This window comes from Amaranthus tricolor, chromosome 6, assembly GCF_026212465.1.
Source record: "Amaranthus tricolor cultivar Red isolate AtriRed21 chromosome 6, ASM2621246v1, whole genome shotgun sequence".
Classification (NCBI taxonomy): domain Eukaryota; kingdom Viridiplantae; phylum Streptophyta; class Magnoliopsida; order Caryophyllales; family Amaranthaceae; genus Amaranthus; species Amaranthus tricolor.
In genome coordinates, this window is record NC_080052.1 from 31,520,420 (window position 1) to 31,540,545 (window position 20,126).

The window sequence follows — 20,126 nt, forward strand, 5'->3', positions numbered from 1 at the left end:
AATCTTACTGAAGATCTTATATGAAAAAAGTAATTCAAGCTAGACCCATCATATATTCTATTAATTTATTTTAAATTGCTTCTAATATTCCTTTATATTAATTTAACTACACTTAAATATAAGATAAAATAATGTGGATTAACATGGCCGGTGGCTTAATTAAAAGTGTCACTTCATGACACTAAAGTGTGAAACTTAAATAGAATAATATTCTTGTAAATTAATTAAGTTCATACTTCTGGTGCTTTGTAGTACTGTTCTTGTTACTCAATACTCATAATGTCCTGGCTGATTTATCTTTCTTATCTTTGTTGACCGAGGAGAATTAAACTTTTGTTATAATTGTTAATAAAAAAAGCCCTTAAATACTTGGTTAATTAATGCATGATTCTATTTTGTTCAATAATTCAACTTTGAACAACATTAGAGTATAAACTCTAAACATATTTTTTTGCTGAAATAAATTTTATTTTTTCAATTCTTAATCATGTATTTTTTTTTTTATTGTTTATAATTTTTATTAACCTAAACTTATTTTTTAAAGTCTAACTTATATATGTTTACTCGAAATCTCAAATAACTAAAACACATAATGAAACATTGAAAGTGAGATTTTTATTATTTTCACACACTAATAAAACCTTTTTATTGGTTTAAATTAAATAATTATGTAGCTATTTCTTGTACATTTGGTAAAAATACTAAACTATCCCCTTCATAGTGGCATTCACTTTAGAGTGTGCATATATGCCCTTTTTCTTTAATTTACTATAAATAGCTATTAGCTCACTTGAACTAAAAGGCATCATTACATACTACACACGAAATTTAGGGTAAACATGGACAGAAAATCTGGCTCTTCTAAAAGAGATAGAAGAACCATCGAGAAAGAGAGAAGAAACAAAATGAAAGATCTCTATTCTCAACTCAATTCTCTTGTCCCTCATGATCACACCTCATCTTCAAGGGTAAGTTCTTATTTAATTATTATCCAAATATTATTTTTTTTGAATAATTCATAATTTTTGAAAATGACAAATTTATTTATTTCGTATTTAATTTAATCACTTGTAATTGACAAGTGATTACTTGGAGTTTTGAAAATTTGATATCCGGCTCATTTTTATTTTTTCATTCAAATCAAACCTACATACATACCATTTTCAAAAATTTATATTTCGACCATATTTAGTATTTGAAAAGAATTTCAAGTTGTTAATGTTGCTATGGTCATTTTAGTTTTGATCATACTCAGGTAGTAATTCTTTTGATTCAAGTTGAGTGGAGTTATATCTATGACTAAAACTACACGTATGTATAAATTATTGTATTGTAATTTTAAAAGTTTTGTGTATCTTAATATAATTATTAATTATCAGATCATGTTAAATCAGTTTGAAACATTACTTCACTAAATAGTAGTTTTGAACTTCTTATGTATTTAGATCTTTTATATGTATGCTAAGCTAGCCTACTAAACCTTATACTCCCTCCTATTCACCTTAGGAGTCCCATTTGACTTTTTACTGATTTTAAGGAGAGTCAAAAATGGGACCCTAAGGGTAGGAAAAAGAGTGGTATTATGGGTTTTTTAATGTAAGGGAGGAAATTAGTATGGGTAATGGAGGGTATAATTGAAAATAGGATAAAGTTATTAAGGGCATAAAAGTCAAAAATCCATACCAAAAATAGAAATTGGACAATTAAGGTAACTTGACCATAAAAGGAAATAGAACACATAAGCTGAATAAGAGGAAGTATTATTCATTTTTCTGTATTATAAGTTTTACAATTTAATATTGCGATGATTTTTAATCAAATGACTTAGGATAGACCTAAGAATGTTTGGAATAAAATGTTAGGCTATTTCAATATTGTGAGATATATAAAAGCTAAAACTCCTAAACAAATATATACAAATTAAAATATCCACCCAAAATATATCTAACAATATAAATATATCTTAACATAAAATTCCCTTGAATATTATATAAATCATCTTAACAAGTGCATGAAATGAACATGCACGGACGTTAATGTTACATGCAGACAATTCAAGATCAACTAGGTGACGCAACAAACTACATCATGCAACTTCAAGGGAATGTGGAGAATCTGAGGCAAACAAGAGATGACTTACGTGGAAATGGAGCCACAAACGGTGGCGGGCGAGGCGGTAGCAGTGGCGGCAACTCAAACTCCTCCTCCTCGTCGTCGGTTCAAATCCAAGTGAATGAAAATGAGAACACCGTAGTTGTGACTCTCATGACTACTTTGGAGTGTCAATTCGTTTTTACTGAGGCAGTCCGAATTCTCCACGAGGAAAAAGCTGAAGTTGTGAACGCTAGTTATTCTGTTTCTGAAAATATTGTCTTTCACACCATCCATGCACAGGTTAATTCTTTTTGCATGTAATCTGTTCATTTTTTGGTCTCAGAGCTAGTAAAAAATAAAAAAGATCCTTAAAAATTTAAGACTAATTAATAATGTAATATTCGTTTTATTTTTTCTTGTTAATATTTTAACTATTTTATAAAAAGCCCTATCAATTCATTTATAGCCAAAAAATGTAAAATATACGTAGCTAAATTTAATTTGAATTAATATAAATTTTATACAAGAAGATTTATTTTTTGAGCCCTAAAAAGTTATTTGGGGCCTTGAACGATATAGCCTATTTTGCTCTTGTTAATCGACGGTATTGCATGTAATTACCCAATATATACAAAAGGTTTTTTGTTATTTTATCATTTTCATATTTAAATTATTTAAATGATAAAATAATACCTATAAAATGTAATTGGGTTTCAATTTATTATTCAACAAATATTATCAAAAATAGCTAGCTAGTTTCAAAGCTTTGAAAACATATATAATAAAATTTAATTTCGTTTTTATGCAGATGGGTGAATATGCATCTATTGAAAGGATTACTGAGAGGCTGAAAAGATTTGAGCTCTAATCGTCTTCAATTATCAAAATTATATTATATGTCCGTACAGGATGATAATACAATAATTAAAGTAATCTTGAAACGGCAATTTCTATATATAAAAAGGTTTTAATACCTAATTAAAACTAAGCTTGTAAGTATTTTCATTGATTATATATTGCATGTAGCAATATAATATCAAGTTATTTGTATTCCTAAACGTCTACTTATTAAGATATACAATATAGTTGCTATTTTGTTTCCTAGAGTTTGTCCAAATGATAAAAAATGTTCTCATAACAAATGTCATATACAAAGGGCAAACTCAAGAAATAGAGTAATATGGAGTATGTACTTATGATTTTGTTATAAATTATGCCTATGGTCAGATTAAGTCAACTCCTGTCAATTTAAGTTATTTAATTAAAAATTAATTAATTTTAATGTCTATATATTTGACTGAATTTCATCATAAATCATGCATGATTTTTATACAACAATGCCTAAACTATCTTTTAATATGAACAATGTCTAAACTATAGTATTAAAAGATTAACATCAACTATATAAACCAATATAACTGTAACACCCCGAGATTTTAATGACGTAATTATTGAATATTTTAATAATTTTTAAGGATTTTACAATTATATTTAATTATTTTTAAATTAGTTTTAATAAATTTCTTTCATATGCAAATTTAAACATTAACATACTTATATTAAAAATAAATTTGCGATTACTAAATATAAAGAGGATGAATGGAAATCATACTATTTATTAGAACTTGCGAGCACATATAAGTGAGCTTTTTTAGTTGGACACTTCAAGAAGGTAATCTAGAAATAAATAAATAAATAAATAAATAAATAAAAAGAGGTGTAAGGGTTTTAAGTTGTAAACACCCATTACTCCCTCATTTTCAAACCAAAGCAAGTTAACACACCTTACTCTTCTTCTCCCTCACTACCTGCGTGCCACCATCAACACTACCAGACCACGCCTCCCCGTAACTAGTAGCAGCAGCCCAGTGTCCACCCTCCACAAGCAGTAGGCGGCTGCTACCAGTCGTACTCCTCCCTCCTGGCGACAATAGCTGCTGCGTCTCCCCCCTCAACAGCAGCAAGTTGTTGTGACGCCAAGGCAGCAGCACTACATAGCTTTCCTCCGCCATTTTCATGCTCCACACCACCACAAAAACCACCTATACCCTCACACTTTTCTAGTTTCCCCATTGTGAGCCATTTCTTCTCTTTTCTCTAATTAATTTCTTGTTTTTATTTGGAGTTTTATTAAGTGTATTGAGTTTGATGTTGGTTTTGTGTTAAGTTCATTAAATCTTTTTGTGGGTAAGAGTTTGATGGATAAATTGGACATATTTATGATTTAGGGTTTAAAGTATGATTATAAATTATGGGTTGTGTGTTGATTGTGTGTTAGTTCTTTGAATCTTACTATGAGTAATAATTAAAGGTGTTATCTTTGAAATTAGAAATGGTGTGGGCTTTCATGCTACATTTTGGTGGTGTATTAGTTTTATTGATTCTTGCTATGAATAATGGTTAAAAGTGTTATCTTTGAACATGAAATGACTAGGGTTTGAATTTAGAGATGAAATCACTAATAATGTGTGTTTATGCTACATTTTGGTGGTGTGATGATTGATTAAATAACCTTAAAAGGTTTTTTAAGACTAAGTCGATTGGTTATTATTGTGATAGTTAGTAATGGTGATGGTTTCAGTTGACTATGAAAGTGATTTTGGTTGGTAAATTGGGAATAATAGTTGCTAATTATGTGGTTTAATTATTGTGAATTAAAGTGCTCATATTAGATTATTATTGAAGTTATAATGCATAATTTTAGTAAGGCCATGGGAATAATATCAACTTTTAGTAGACTTGCGGTGATGCTCGATTGTAGTCTTCCTAGCTCTGGAGAATGTAGCAAAGGATGTCGCGATTCGACTGCTTTAAGAATTGTCATCATGTCATATTAGCGTTATATTTAACATTGTGTGACTTAAGTGTGAATGGTTGTTTTATTTTAAGATAATGTGAATCGGTTATAACTCAAAGTTAAATGATGTAAGGAAACGGTTCACATAATCCTTTTATTCTGTTGTTGATAGAAAGACTTGTGTTATTGTTGAGTTAACGATTATAATTGGTATTGAATGAGTTGGGTACGTGCTAGAAATAAATGAAAACTTATCGTGAATGGATGATAGTGGTTACTTTGGCTTTTAGCTGGTATGACAAAGTAGATAAGTGGACTTATTAGTTCTAGTCCTAACTTATATAGGCGCTCAATTCAAAAGAGGAAGGTAGAACTTTAGTTGGGTGACTTTTGTGACTTGTGGTCGTGCAGTGATGCTTACAGGTACTTACACGCAGTAATTAATTATCATATTCATCGTTTCAAGGTATTATTAATATTTCATGGTTATATGCATCGTCTTAGAATTATAGAGCGCCAGAAAGTAAACTATTGATAAGTGTAATTATTTGCACTTATTCATATCATTTTATACTCCTTAATGATGATTAGTTTTAGTAATTTCGTACTTATTTTGAAGCTTTATGCTACTCTACCCATTTTGGTTATTCATGTTGATTTTGAGCGTTTTTGATTGATTTTAAGCATAATTCTTATGGTTTTAATGTTGACGGAGTTTACTAAGGAGATTATTTCTCGTTTGAAGATGTTTTACAATGAAGATGGGAAAAAGAGTTGAAATGTGTTTAAGACACAAAAGTTTTGAGGTGAAATTTGATATGTGCTCACTCTTTTGATCATAACTTTTGATAGAAAGATCTGAGCAATTCAAGGTTTGCGGCAATGGAAAGCAGACTTCAAGAGCTTTCCAATGGTATATTATATGTCCAATTCTGACAATTGAGCAACAAATGACGACTGTTTAAAGTTCACCAGTTAGAACCAACGCGATGAGTCGTCGCCTGAAAGCCACAACTTGTCGCCTCATACGACGACTCGTCGCTTCTTCACTGAACTCTCATACCCAGGCAGAAACAACGCCACGACTCGTCGCCGTATGCAACGACTCGTCTCCAACTCGCTAATATCCAAATCTGACGGTTATCTTTCACTATTTTAGTGGTTTTATTTATTTTAGCTTTATTTTATTATTAGAAATCTGTTATTTTTGGGGAGATTGTTCCCCAAATAACCTTATAATATAAATAGGCATAATTAATTTCTTTTTTTTTTTTGTGCTTTTAGTGCCCTAAATGCCCTAATACTCTAGATTTCATTCTTAGTTTATTAAGCTTAGTTTTTTTATGTTTTCATTGCAACTTTCATTTATTTATGCAATCTATGGTTTGTTTATGTTCCAATTTGTAACTTTCTCTATCTTGTCCTTTAATTATTCATCAAATTTTCTTTAATTCATTATTTTCATCATGTTCATCATCTAAATTAGGGTTTTGCTTATTATTAATTTCACGTTAGTTATTATGTCAAGTGAGTGGATTTTCTTTCTAGGATTAAGGGATTGACCCAAATTCGAAGTATGAAAAGATATTTAATCGATTAATTGTGTGAAATTTGGGTCTATGATTAAATCTATGCTTAATGAGCCTTAGTTTAAACGTCTTTATTAACCTTTTCAATATAACGGAAGTTTGGGATTAGGATTAATTTAGGATTGAGGTATATTTAAGTTAAATTCCTATTAGTTTAATCAATAAAACGGAAGTTGGAGGATTAATACTAGTAAGGTCTTAAACCGATATTGATCAATAAAGAGGAAGCTTGAGATTGATTAGATCACGTTTAATCATGCCAATGGCTCAATTTTTTACAATTATAAGAGTAATTGACTCCCATGTTAAAATTAGATGATTCCCCACATCCGAGATTTGCTTTATTATCATCGTCTTTATATTAATTACTGTCTTAGCTTTATTTATTAGTTTTAATTGCATCATTTGGATTTTTTGTTCATTGTAGTGTTAGATTCTCAAACCGATTATATTGTTTGTCCGTATCTCGTACTTATAAACTGAACAAATTTGTTAACTCGCTTCCCTGAGTTCGACCCGTATTGCTACACGTACACCATGCGCTTGCGGTTATTAAAATTTGCACTTATCAACTATGCTAGCGAATAGTCATAATAGTGATATAGACAAGTAGAATGAAAGCATTAGGAGACTTTTAGAATAGATTTCTAAATAGTAGAGAACGCACCATGGTTGTGTGTGGTGTCGATGTGATTTCCTACTTATTGAGCCTTGATTTTGATTAGTTGGCGTGACTCAACTGGATTATGTCCGGTTGATTTAGTAGTCCCTTAGGTGAGATCCGACGGGATCACCGTAAGGGGGGTATGATCATACTTTTGTCATTGGGCGCCGGATGGCTGATACCGCCCCTTAACCGAGGTATTACCATGCGGGCTTTGCAAACCCCAATATAGTGGCCTCTTCACTGGTTTAGTACCCCAGTGCGTTTGTTTTTTCCGAAGGTAGGACTCGAGAGGGTCAACTGGAGGGGGTATGAGCTCATACTTTCCCATGGGCGCCGGATGGCCGATAATGCCCTTGACTGTGTCACTATACCATGAAGTGGAGAAAAGATCCACAGATAGAATGTTACTCATCGATAGAAAGTTTATTCATTCATAGAAAGCTTACACATTGATAGAACGTTTACTCATTGATAGAAAATGTATTCAATGGTAAAGTAGTTTATGCTAGTGAGAAGTGCGCCTAAGTTAAGTAACCTCAAGGGAGTTACCAGTCCCAAAGATGGACTATGATTACACTTACTCTAACATAAACAAGCTCTATAAGCTCTATAGAGTTTATGCATTCTACCCCAAGAACAAATGGTTCGGGTTGGAAAGAACGTAATGAGATTAAGAAGAATAAGTGGACGATAAACGGTTACTATCTGTGCTTGTGTCTTATGACATCATCTTATATTGTGGTATAATATAATGTTATCTAGTAGTTGGCCTTATTATATTTGATGCTAGTTACTGACGTGTACATGTTTGTGTTTATTTTTGATTGTTCATGACTTTCTATGATTGTCCTGCTATGATACTTTGGCCTTTGGTCTAATGACGAGCAGCAGGGGGATCATAAACAGGCGTAGCAGGTATTGGAGCTTCTTTTGCATTGCCTTGCATTGGGGGAGAGTGATTAGGGCGAAGCGTAACCTATGTAATACCGTTATCTTTCGATTTTGTAGCTCTTGTTTATCTTTTGTAAACTTTGGTTGTATATTTTTGGTTATGAGGCCTTGTGTCCTCCCTTGTATATTTGTATTTCCGCTACGTAGTTTATAACTTTGTATGGTTTTTAGGAGTTAAGTCATTTTAAAACGCAAGCGTTGACACTGGAACCACGATCCATGTTTAGCATGTTAATTTGAGAAGCCAGCGACGACGAATCACTCCGCCGTGATATAGTTTTGATAGGCCGTTGATGCCTTTACTTCATTAGATTCTAAATAACTTTTGTTTTTCTATAAAGGCGCACAGTTTTAAGGTAGATGCTGCCGAAATTTCCACTGACATTTTAAGAGTTTATTATTATTTTATTTATTTTATTTTAATGTAACACCCGAATTTTCTCTCGTCCTTTACGATTTTGATTTCGTACAAGGGATCGGAAATTCAAGAGTGTTACACTAACAATGTGATAATTAATTGTCCACATGAGTTCTTATACACATGCAATATGTCCGCTCCACTATCAAAACATTTGCTTTATCGCTGCTCATATATATATAATTTTTATAGTGCTTTAAAAATAATGTTGTTTCTTGATTTGTTAAGCACTACTTAACATCTTTTATAGAATATTCTGTTTTGATATAAAAATATTTGCACCGTTAAAACTATCATGATATTTAACTAATTTTGATCATAAATATTTTTAATTATCTAGAATTTATGATCATGAATATTTTGATATTTTAATTATGTCCAACTCTAAATTTGATTGAACAGTTGTATGAATATTACTTTTTTTTATATGTATAGAGGAGTTTGACAATTAATTTTTTTCTTTTTATTGGTATTTAATTAATTTTTAATTTTTAATTTTTAATTTTTATGACTTGTATCATTTGGTCATCTTAAAAATACGGTTTCCCTGTCTTTCGAGTCCAACTTATTGTATACTTTTTTCGTATACCTGTTGATTTGCCTTACTCACCAGTCACCATTTGTTTTCGTATACTTTATTCCAAACTCTTATACTTTATCATTCATTAGTTATTAAACCGTCATTATCAACAATTTTATTTTTACAAATTTTTAAATAAAATGGTCTTATAATAAAATAACAAATTAAACTCGTTTATAGTGAGAAGGTCTCATTCAAAAATGAGCTACTAAGGACTAAGGAGCAACGACCAAGAATACAATATGAATAAAAAAAATGGACTTGTACTCAGTGGTGAACATATGTTGGGTTGGGCTTTTTACTTTGGAAAATAACTGTTGTGCGACAGCGAAAGCTGAACAATAATAAAATAATAAAGAAATTCAAACAAAATAATAAAAAAATAATACAGTAGATTTAAAGTGGATCACTATCAATGTGATAGTTACGTCCACCTGCACCGAGATCAAATAATTTCATTATGATCACAAAGAATTTACAAGATGATTCAAGATATCTCTTACAAAAAATAATGGCTCTCTTGTGATCTCTCAATTTATGAATAATGAAACCCTAGCACTAATAGAAGGAGATATATATATACTAAAACCTAACTAAAAGATGCTTGGGCTCCAAGAAACTCAAATAACCGTCAAAAACCCACGAGTAAATATGACAAAACGCGTAACTGTCAAAGCGACGAGTCGTCTCTAGTGAGCTACAAATCGTGGCAAAAAATGACGAGTCGTCTCCAAAAAGTCACGACTTATGGTAAAGTTTTTGACTCAAAAATGCGAATTTAGAGAGGAAACCAAGATGCGTCGCTTTCTCTACTCTAGAAGCAATGAATCCTCGCTAAGTCTCTAACCTTCATCTCTCGTTCCTCTTCAACTCATCTACAACTATAATCAAGACTCGATTTAAACTTACATAAAGGTTCTATTTTGCCTAAGCATCAATGTGTTAATTTTTATTGGGCCCTGTGTATGAAAGACTTATTGAATCGGGTGTACATTGTTAAATTACATAAATAAATAAATAAACTATTGACCCAAAGTATCTACAGACTTGATTTGAGTATCATCTAACTATTCAAAAATTGTTATATGAAACGGTCTTATCATGAGACTTGCTTCATACTTGAATTAATTAAATAGTCCAACAATAGAGATTTTTAGTGTGATGGACAATTTTGTATAAACTCGTCTTACGGTGAGACGGTTTTATACAAAAAGAGCTAACTAACTATTCCCTAGACTCTTTTATATGAAACCGTTTTATATAAATATGTGCCGACACAATTGTATAAATTTCAAAAAAGTGTTTCAAAATTAAAACATTGATTTTAATATTTAAAATAATTAGTTAAATACTATAAGATTTAAAATGGTTACATTAAGCATGAAAGTGAATGTTTTGTTAAATTTAATTGGACTATCAACCCAATTTTGAGATTGTCTGAGACCGTCTTAATTCGGATTTTGTGAAAATTTACATTGGTTTTAAACTTCAACAATAATTTTTTTCAATTATTTTAATTGATATATTTATGTTGCAAATTATTCATTCTCATCATAATTACTCTATTTTTCGATTTTTAAAAAATAGTAGCATATCATTCATTGTTAGATTAATCTTTATGCATATTTCAATATTATTTAATGTTCACAGCTTTTAGTTGTTGATAATAAAAGTAGTAGTAGTAGTCAAAGTTAAACAAGAATTATGTACCATTTGTAAGATTTTTTAGTTTGATATATTGTTGATATATTTTGTTGTTATAATAAATATGGAAAAAAATTCACAATTATTACTTTCAAACATTTTTTTGTATTTTGAATTTAGGTCTAGAATGAGTCTAAACAAATTCAAATTAAAAGGTAAAAATTTGATCATGTATTGAGTATAGGGTGAGTATATGCTAGCAGCGAGTTTGAGTTAGATTTGAATTTAAAATTACTATACTCTAATATACACATATTTATTTTGAGTTGAGATTAAGACGGACTTATAAAAAGTTAGATCAATAAAAATGACTATAAAAATAGAAGTATCAATTAAGTATGTATTTTATCATTGTTGTGGTATACATAATACATTAGATACCAATCAAAAATTGAGATTTTCATTATTAAGAGAGTAAATGTGAAAATTTAAAATTTTAATTTTTAAAAAATTAAAAAAAAGTTAATTGGAAAAGGAAAGGACAAGGTTCCAGCTGTTGATTTTTCCATTGAATTTTTATGATAAAAACTGGGTCATGTATTGAAAGCAATAACATCATCTACAAATTTGACCAGCAATTTATTTTATGTTTGTTTGCAATTCTATGGACCACCATTTTTATTAAACTTAAGGACAGCCATTTTCCCATGTTAGTTTACATACTAAGTAAGAGAAAGATTAAAGACCACTCTTTTATTTATTTTGTCAAAGTTTCAATTATTTTTTCCTTTTTTTTTCAATTTGGATTGTATCATCTCATGACTTGATCTTTTATGCTAATAAATTATTGCATATAATTGAATTTTAGTAGTTTTGAAACTTTATTTTCAAGTTCTTATTTATTCATATTGTCAAAAACTACCTTTAAAATTTTTTTTAATAGTCTTTCACAAAAGAATAATTTTCATGATAAAAAAAATTTTAATGGTCAATGATGAAATTGTTTCTATTATAAAGCAAATTTTTCATGAGGCAGTTTTTGATAAAAATAAATTTATAAGATAGTTTTTGTAAAAAATTTATTGGATAATTATTTTTACAATTTTTCTTAAAAAGTAATATACATTGTTATTTTTTCAAAAGGGTATATGGTTATGAAAACCTTTTTGCTTTATTTGTTTTCTCACTTGGCCTTTTATTAGCAAAAGTCAATGAGTTTTGGCCTTAATTTCTTTGGATTCTCCTTTCTAATTATTGATTTTGATGACTGATTTTTGTCGTGTTTAGGTTAGCTTTAGGACGTGGTATAAAATTGGCCTAATTGTGTATCACTTCATACTAATTACTACTCCTATATATAATATGCCTTTTGGAAATTTTGCTTATACTACCTGTATTATTTTACATATTTCTCTTTTATATCATAACTTTTTATATATTTTAAGGTTTGTGAAATTTTATTTTCTTTAAATCAAAATAAAAAAAATTGTAATAATTGATTATACTGCCCATTTGATTAGTGATTATTGTTATTGTTAGGTAATTGGTAAACAAACTACACAATACATTATATGTTAAAATTGAGATATTAAAATTTTTACAATTAAAGTTAAATAAAAATCCGAAGTAGAAGCGTTATTGAAAAAAGATAATGAGTCAATATATACTCATATGTTTGAATTTTTATAAGGTTTATGCTGATAAAATCTATAAAAAAAAATAAATAGATAAAAGATATTTGGCCAACAATTTAAATATCAATTTATAAATCATTAGAATTGTAGCATATATATTTTTGTTATTTGACAATACAAAAAGCCAATCAAAATATGTTGTTCAAATAAGATCATAATGCTATATATAAAAAACAAAAAAAAAATTGCTGGCATTTTTTATTTTGGATGGCTAAAAAATTGTAAATGATCAATAAACATTTTCACAATTGCAAACAATACAATAAATTCACATGCAAGTAAAACTACAACAAAATCTTAAAAATTTTCGCTCTTACTTATGAGATAGGGTTCATTTATTATTGTCTACAAGAATATTTATCTATACTGCTGATTTAATTTTTTTAGAAAAACTATAATAAAGACTTTTTTATATATGCTCAGATAACAAAAAGCGATAGGGAAAATCAAACTCAGATTCCTCCCACAAAAGCAATAAAATGCTTAACTGAGACGTTGATATGATTCTTGTAATAAAATGTTGTTAATTATACACTTATTAACTAATAATAGAGGATAGGCCTACTTAACTAGTAATATTTAGGCAAGCCTTAAATGAAAAAAGTTGTTGGTAAATTTAAAACTGTTACTAGTTGGGTAATGAAAGGTAATACATGATCCAATGTTTTAACAAATTATTTCGTTTATTAACTAGAAAAAGAAATAAGCGTGCCCATCTTCATTTCTATCTTTCTTGAACATTGTTCAATCCTGCATAAATAACATTTCTAGAAAAACAATTCCTTAATTAATACCCATTTTAATTGAGTAAAATGATAGGAGTATTAAGTTCTCATTAGTCATTAGCATCTAATTAGATACACCTAATTGTTGGTTAATCTCTTTTGGTGTAGAGAGGGACACGTGAATAAATATATATATTTCTGAGAACGTGAATATGTATTTTTATTTATTATTTATGCATCAATTTATGTGTGATGTGGATTTATAATTTTAAAAGTGTTGTTCCAGCATTAGCTTTTATATATGTATTGAACCAACTCAAATATTATTTTTCTGTCATAAATGTTATACAATTCTACATTAATACATTTTTTAATCAAATTGACTAGGACCATAACTTAAACATATGATACATCTAAACTAGATTCGCTGCTTTAAATTAATGTAACGTCTCATTTTGTGAAATACACTATTGGAAAAGCATATTTTAAATCTTATTTACATGATTTTTACTAATTTATTATGCAAATTTTAGATGATTTTTTGATTGATCAATAATTGTTCTCAAAGGTCAGGAATATAATCAATATATAAAGGGTGTTCAATATAATTAAGGACATAGTGGATATTTCAAATTAAGAGACTTTGAACAGATTTAGACGGCCATGACTTTTTCATGGTTTGGAATATGGTTCATCGATCATCTAAGGTACTACTAAAAATTGATTTAATTAATGTGCGTATAAAAATCAAATTAAATTAGTAATATATTTAATTTACGCCAAAAACAAAATTAATTTAAATGTGCGCATCTACTAATAACTAATGACTTAATAAATATTTTTATATAAATATTTTGACTATTTTGGAGTAGTTTTGGAACGTTTTTGTCAAATAAAAAAATATTAACAAATATTTCTTATTAAATTAATTGTAAATAATCATTGTTTAAATTACCTAAAATTAATGAAGCTAGAAAAGTGATCAGCAAATAATACAACAATCCGTTTAAAGTATTTAAAAATATATAATCTTAGTTTTTTTTTACATAACTACCAGAATTATGAATTTTAATTATTTTTATTTTATTAATACTTGATCAACTATTTATCCTTGGATTGTATGTGGAGATAGTTGGTCCATTCAACCTTTAGATAATATTTCCATATTTTGAATGTTTTTGCTCGGATTACCTTTTGATTTGTTACATAGATTATTAATTTGGTTGACAATTGACATTAAAGAAGATCATGTTATTAGTCCTTATCTTTATCCAGCTAGAGGCCGTCTCTTTAAAAAACGTGCATCAAGCATAGCCCATTAAAGATTAATGCCTACTCATCGTATTCTTAATGTCTACTTATATTATTCTTAATGCTTACTTATTGTATCTTTAATGTCTATTTTTAATGTCTTAAATATCTACTTACATCAACTTTAATGCCTACTTATAATATGTTAGAAAATATATAATGAATCAGATCAATTAAAGATAGCCTCTCAAAGAGACCGCCTTTCACAGGAATTTATGTTTAGTCTTATTTTGCTTTTGTGCTATTGCTTAGGAGTGATTACATGTTTTGCATTTTCTGTTTATATTTGTAAATCTTTCTCAAAATGAAAGTCTAACTGATTGCAACCTTATTATCTTCTTTGATAGGATATGATTTGTAGCCTTCTGATCTACTTCTCCCAAAATGCAGATCGAGTTATATGGGATATGATGATGATAATAGCTATTAATAGATTATCAGAGTTGTATTGATATTATTAATAAACATAGTTTAATTATACTGATACTGATAGATTAAGTGTTCAATTGATATTATTATATTTAATTTATATTTTTTGTTTGGACTTAATTATCTTTTAGTTGATTGATTCAAACTTGCATATGACTCGCCACAATTTGAAGTTTGATACATAAAATAACCAAACTCAATTTGCACCTCAACTAGACAAATACAATTCAAATATGATTCAATTCAAAATACTATGTCTGATTCAAACACTTAATTAAATATCTCTATTTATAAGATGATTTTTTTTCTTTTACACAAGTCAATTCCCAATATAACATATTTAAAGTCTATAAATATGAGTATAAACTTTTAATTAAATTAATTTCTCAACATGATATTAAAAGTCAATGTGATAGAATGTCATGAATTTGAATCGCATCCACCCTCTTAAATTTAAGTGAAATTTTTTGCATCACTCTTAAATTGTCTCTTCATTAGCCTTCGCTCTTTACTACTCATTTACACGCAAGTTCTAAACCATACTCCATAAATCTAAAATTGACACATACTATTTAGTGAACACTTTTTACAAGACAAACTCTCCTTTAAACAATTTATCTAACCCAAATGAAAATCAATATTTTAATGGTATAGATATTTTACTTGAAGAATAATCAACAAATTCAAAAAAAGACAAAATTTAAAACGTTAAAACGGATGAAATAATGTTAAAATAAATAGATCAATCGAAATTCAATCAAATTAGATTAATATTATATTTAACAAATGATTGTTAGCTAAACAATATTGACTGTTTTGACCATATATGAAAGTATTAACTTATTTACTAGAAGTTAAACCATATTATATAGAAAAAATAGTAAACTTTTGTTAATTGTTTGTTAAATAAATAAGACAAAATCAAATAAAAATAGCTATTTATATAGTAATTTTTTTAGTTTGACTTAAAAAGTTTTTTAGCAGACCAAAGAATTATTTTTATAGATTATTTTTTGCTATTTCAATAGTAAGTAAAAAAACCATAACTCAAAAGTCAACTACTATTTTTTTCAAAAAAATCATTTTTCATACAAAGTTGATAGAATAGAGTATAAAACAATTTGGTTTTGATCAATTTTTGTTATCTTACACTTTGTGGGCTAGTCAACCTACAAAAGGTTAAGAGTATAAAATACTTTGTCATATCCAACAATACTCAGTCAGTCATCAAAGTTCAAATCTCACCCCAAATTTCTTCCATTTTCTTTTCTTTTTTCTCTCCATCAATGGAACTCCATACCCAAACCCTCCTCCCTTCTCCCACTTCCAGCAACACCACCAACAACACCATCAACACCACCAGTTTTTCAGCAACACTCAAACAACAACAACAAATACCCATAACAAGATCCGAATCCAACCCATACCCAACAACCTTCGTTCAAGCAGACACATCTTCCTTCAAACAAGTAGTCCAAATGTTAACCGGATCCTCCGAACCCATACCCAAACCCGCACCCAAACAAACTAATCCTATTCCTCCTATCAAATCCCCCATTAAATCAAAACCTTCAAAACTCTATGAACGTCGTAGTACAAATCTTAAAAACCTTCATTTATCTTCTACGCTTAATAATTCTTCCATTGTTTCACCCAGAAATTATGAACTTCTTTCCCCTTCTTCTTTCCTTGATTTCCCTTCTCTTGTTCTTTCGCCGGTTACTCCACTTACACATGACCCGTTTAACAGATCGCCCGTTTCTTCCATTTCTAGCCCGTATCCGGACCCGGTTGTTGATAAACTCGCTGAAGATAAAGCTATAGCTGAAAAGGGTTTCTTTCTTCACCCTTCCCCTGTTTCTACACCTCGTGATTCGGAGCCACGTTTATTACCTCTTTTCCCCGTTACTTCTCCTCGGGTCATCCCAGGTTATAATTCAAGTTCTTAAATTTTAATTTTACTTTTTTTTTTGTAATTTTTAAAGAGTGTTATTACTTAATTATGTAGTAGTATATGTACAGTGGCGGACCCAGGAATTTCAAATTGGGGGGTCAAAATTTCGGATATCGGTTGTGGCGACGGAAAGGCGAGGGCAAAAACTCGTCGCCAAATGGAAAAGCAAATTAGCGACCAATTAGCGACGGGCATATAGTCGCAAAGTGGTCGCTACAAGCTTTTATTTTTTTAAATTTTTTTAAATGTTTAGCGACCACTTAGCGACGGGAATATGGTCGCAAAGTGGTCGCTAAATGGATTTTTTTTTTTAAGAAGCTCATTTATTTTTTTCAGATTGGGGGGTCCACTGCCCCCCCTTGCCCCTAGCTGGGTCCGCCACTGTATATGTAATTAGAGTTATTTAATTGGAGTAATAATTCTCCTGTTATAATTTCACAAAATATTAAAATCTATATTATGTAATCATCTAATTTAACAAGTGAAGAAATAAAGAAAAAAAGGATGTTCACATTTTAATAGTTGAGGTCAATTGAATAATTCGATCATATCTTTTGATTTTTCGATTTACAAAATTGATATTTTTCTTGCTTTAATTTTTGTGTACATTGATACAATATTGTGTGATTATTAGGTAAGCCAAAAAAAAAAAAGTAAAGGGATTGTAAACATATAATGCAATAATAAGTTTAAAATTTTTTTCGACATTTTAGTGGCACTAATTATTGTTCAAGTTTATTTTATATTGTGGTTGATATATAAGAAAAAATATAGCTAAGTAAAAATAAAATAGTCTAAAACGCATATTTTCATAATATTAACGTTTTATAATTTTTAAATATATATAATTCAATATATAAATGAGTAAAATAATACACTGCTGAATTATGTTGTAAAAAAATCAAATGTATCACATATAATAAAACAATGGAAGTATAGGGCAAGGGATCATATGGAGAGTTCAGTAAGGAAAAGAAGGAAAAGTAATTGCGTAATATAATTATATAAATAGTTAAATTATAAATGAAATTAGCAAAAAAAAAAAAAAAAAAAGGAATTGAGCTGTCAAAGAAGAGCATACAAATGAGAAAGGAATATTGAATGACTTTCTTATGAGTTGATTTTCTGACTTTTTCTGAGTGGAGGAAGTGGCTATGTTGAAAACAATTAATGATTTTTTAATAGTATAAAAAATGTTTATATTTGTTCACTTTTTATATAATGGGTACATATTCTTTTTATATTCATGTTTTTTAATAGGCTATGAACTTTTGTATTTTTAGTTATCATATATTTCTTTATGATCATTATACTTTGTTTAGTTCGATTGAAAGAAATTTTTGGGAAAATGTAAATCTTGCGGTTGAAAAAAAATGAAGGAATAGTGATTTCTATCAATTTTGGAGAAAAACATTTGCAAAAGAATAAAAATATAACTCATTTCACCTAAGTGTTGTTATTTTAAATTGTGACTTGTCAAATTAATGGAAAGTGATATTTGAGAATTTTTTTTAAACCACAACTAATATTGTTAGACCCTCTATTTCTAAGGTCTATTAGATTATATTTCTCGTCTTCTCCTTAGAGTGGATATATATCAGTATAGATCGTTTGTCTTTTACTCTTAAAAATCTTATTATTTAATAATAATATTGTTTCAATACCCCTAAAAGCTTTGAAAATTGCTATTATTCTCTAAAATGTGGATGACATGTTGGTTTGACTAGCTTGAGTGCTTATCCAAAGAAGAATATGCTTTAACGAAGCAAGTAGTCTACATTCAACATTGTCAAACTTTCCACTAAATTGTGCTTAACTTTAGGTGTAACCGTGGATGGTTGCGTTTTCATTTGGTTGGACTAGTGTTCCTTTATAAATGGTGCATTTAAGTTTATGCTTCGTACAACATTGAATCAATACTAAGCATGTGACCAATCATATACTTCCCATTTCTTATAATGGATACACTTTCCACATAGCTTTGCTGAAACATATTTTAATACTTCCTCCCGTTTTAAAATACTTGCACTAAACATATTTTTCGCAATTTAATGTGTTTGTCGGATTATTTATATTTAGAATTATACATAACTAAAAGTTACAAAATTTTGATATTATGAAAATATACGATGAGACGAATAAAATAGATTCTACATGACTATATTTTTTTTCTCATATAAAATCCAAAATATGTAAATTACTACGAAACAATGAATAATGTAAAAATTAATTTGGTGCAAGTAACATAGAACAGAGAAAATAAAATTCGACATGATTGTAATTGTTAAAATGAGACAAATATTGTAAGTTTATGGTTGGCTAACGAAAGAGATAGAGTAGAGAAGGGAGCCAATGTAACTAAACTCAAGTTCTATCTAAAAAAATAGTACATACTCCAAAATGTACAAATCTCGTTCTCAAATATATTAAAAAAAACCATGTAACTACAGTAAAAGTTATTGTGCTGTTATTAGAATGAATCACATAACAATATTATCATTTATCAATGCTTATTTTATATTTGCCCTTTTTTTTTTTTAAAGTAAACGTGTTATTATTATTTAAATCAAATCAAGATAAGCCCCCTTGGATAGTAGGATCCATACTAAATGAGCAACCTTATTACCACATCTATGGACATGGTTACATCTAAAATCAGACAAACAATAATATATTTAAGTTATAACTATTAATATTTTGTATTGTAAATAGAATAATTGTGTAAATGATTATATATATTTTCCTAATTATAACTCCTATATACTAACGTTAATTACATATTTATCTAACTTTATTGACCTTTATGTTAAAATAAGTAAATAAATAAGAAAAAGTTAATTACTAATAATCTTACATTTACCCATTCGTTGTGAATAATTTCAACTTTGGTTTATTTTTTAATAATCTAATCTTTGTCATATATTTACTAATAACATATCATCTTACTAATAATATAGGTAATAATAAAGTAAGTTGCCACCAAATTAAAAGCAATGTTATTACACAGTGAATTAAGAGAAAATGTTAAATTATAAGAAAATAAACTAAAAATAAGATTATTCATAACGGATGAGAAAAAATTAAATTAACAATACCAATTTTTTAATAAAATAAGTGAAGATTGAAAAAGGATAGAATTGGATTTGAAGCTAAGCATTCAACTTATAGGAGTAGTCAATTGGTTAAGCTTAAAGGCATAGTGCCAAATGCCCCCAACAGCCCTACCTATATCAATTTGCCATAATGTTACCTTGTTTGAAAATGGTTGTGGTG

General features: G+C 28.7%; 2 protein-coding genes across 2 annotated transcripts; both read left to right on the forward strand.

Moving 5' to 3' along the window:
- The first annotated feature begins 784 nt into the window (after positions 1 to 784).
- On the forward strand, positions 785 to 3,346 carry LOC130815920 (transcription factor bHLH162-like). Its single transcript, XM_057682453.1, has 3 exons — positions 785 to 968; positions 2,050 to 2,394; positions 2,903 to 3,346. The coding sequence occupies exons 1-3, from the start codon at positions 840 to 842 to the stop codon at positions 2,960 to 2,962; spliced, it is 534 nt and encodes a 177-aa protein (XP_057538436.1). The 5' UTR covers positions 785 to 839; the 3' UTR covers positions 2,963 to 3,346.
- Positions 3,347 to 16,063: 12,717 nt separating this feature from the next.
- On the forward strand, positions 16,064 to 17,372 carry LOC130815921 (VQ motif-containing protein 4). The gene has a single exon (XM_057682454.1). The coding sequence runs from the start codon at positions 16,186 to 16,188 to the stop codon at positions 16,846 to 16,848; it is 663 nt and encodes a 220-aa protein (XP_057538437.1). The 5' UTR covers positions 16,064 to 16,185; the 3' UTR covers positions 16,849 to 17,372.
- The last annotated feature ends 2,754 nt before the right edge of the window (positions 17,373 to 20,126 follow it).

What these genes read in the sequence shown, in the direction of transcription:
- LOC130815920 (XM_057682453.1), top strand. Translation starts at nt 840, where the DNA reads ATGGACAGAAAATCTGGCTCTTCTAAAAGAGATAGAAGAACCATCGAG. An exon ending in ATCACACCTCATCTTCAAGG is followed by an intron (nt 969 to 2,049) that starts GTAAGTTCTTAT and finishes TGTTACATGCAG; the next exon opens with ACAATTCAAGATCAACTAGG. An exon ending in TTCACACCATCCATGCACAG is followed by an intron (nt 2,395 to 2,902) that starts GTTAATTCTTTT and finishes GTTTTTATGCAG; the next exon opens with ATGGGTGAATATGCATCTAT.
- LOC130815921 (XM_057682454.1), top strand. Translation starts at nt 16,186, where the DNA reads ATGGAACTCCATACCCAAACCCTCCTCCCTTCTCCCACTTCCAGCAAC.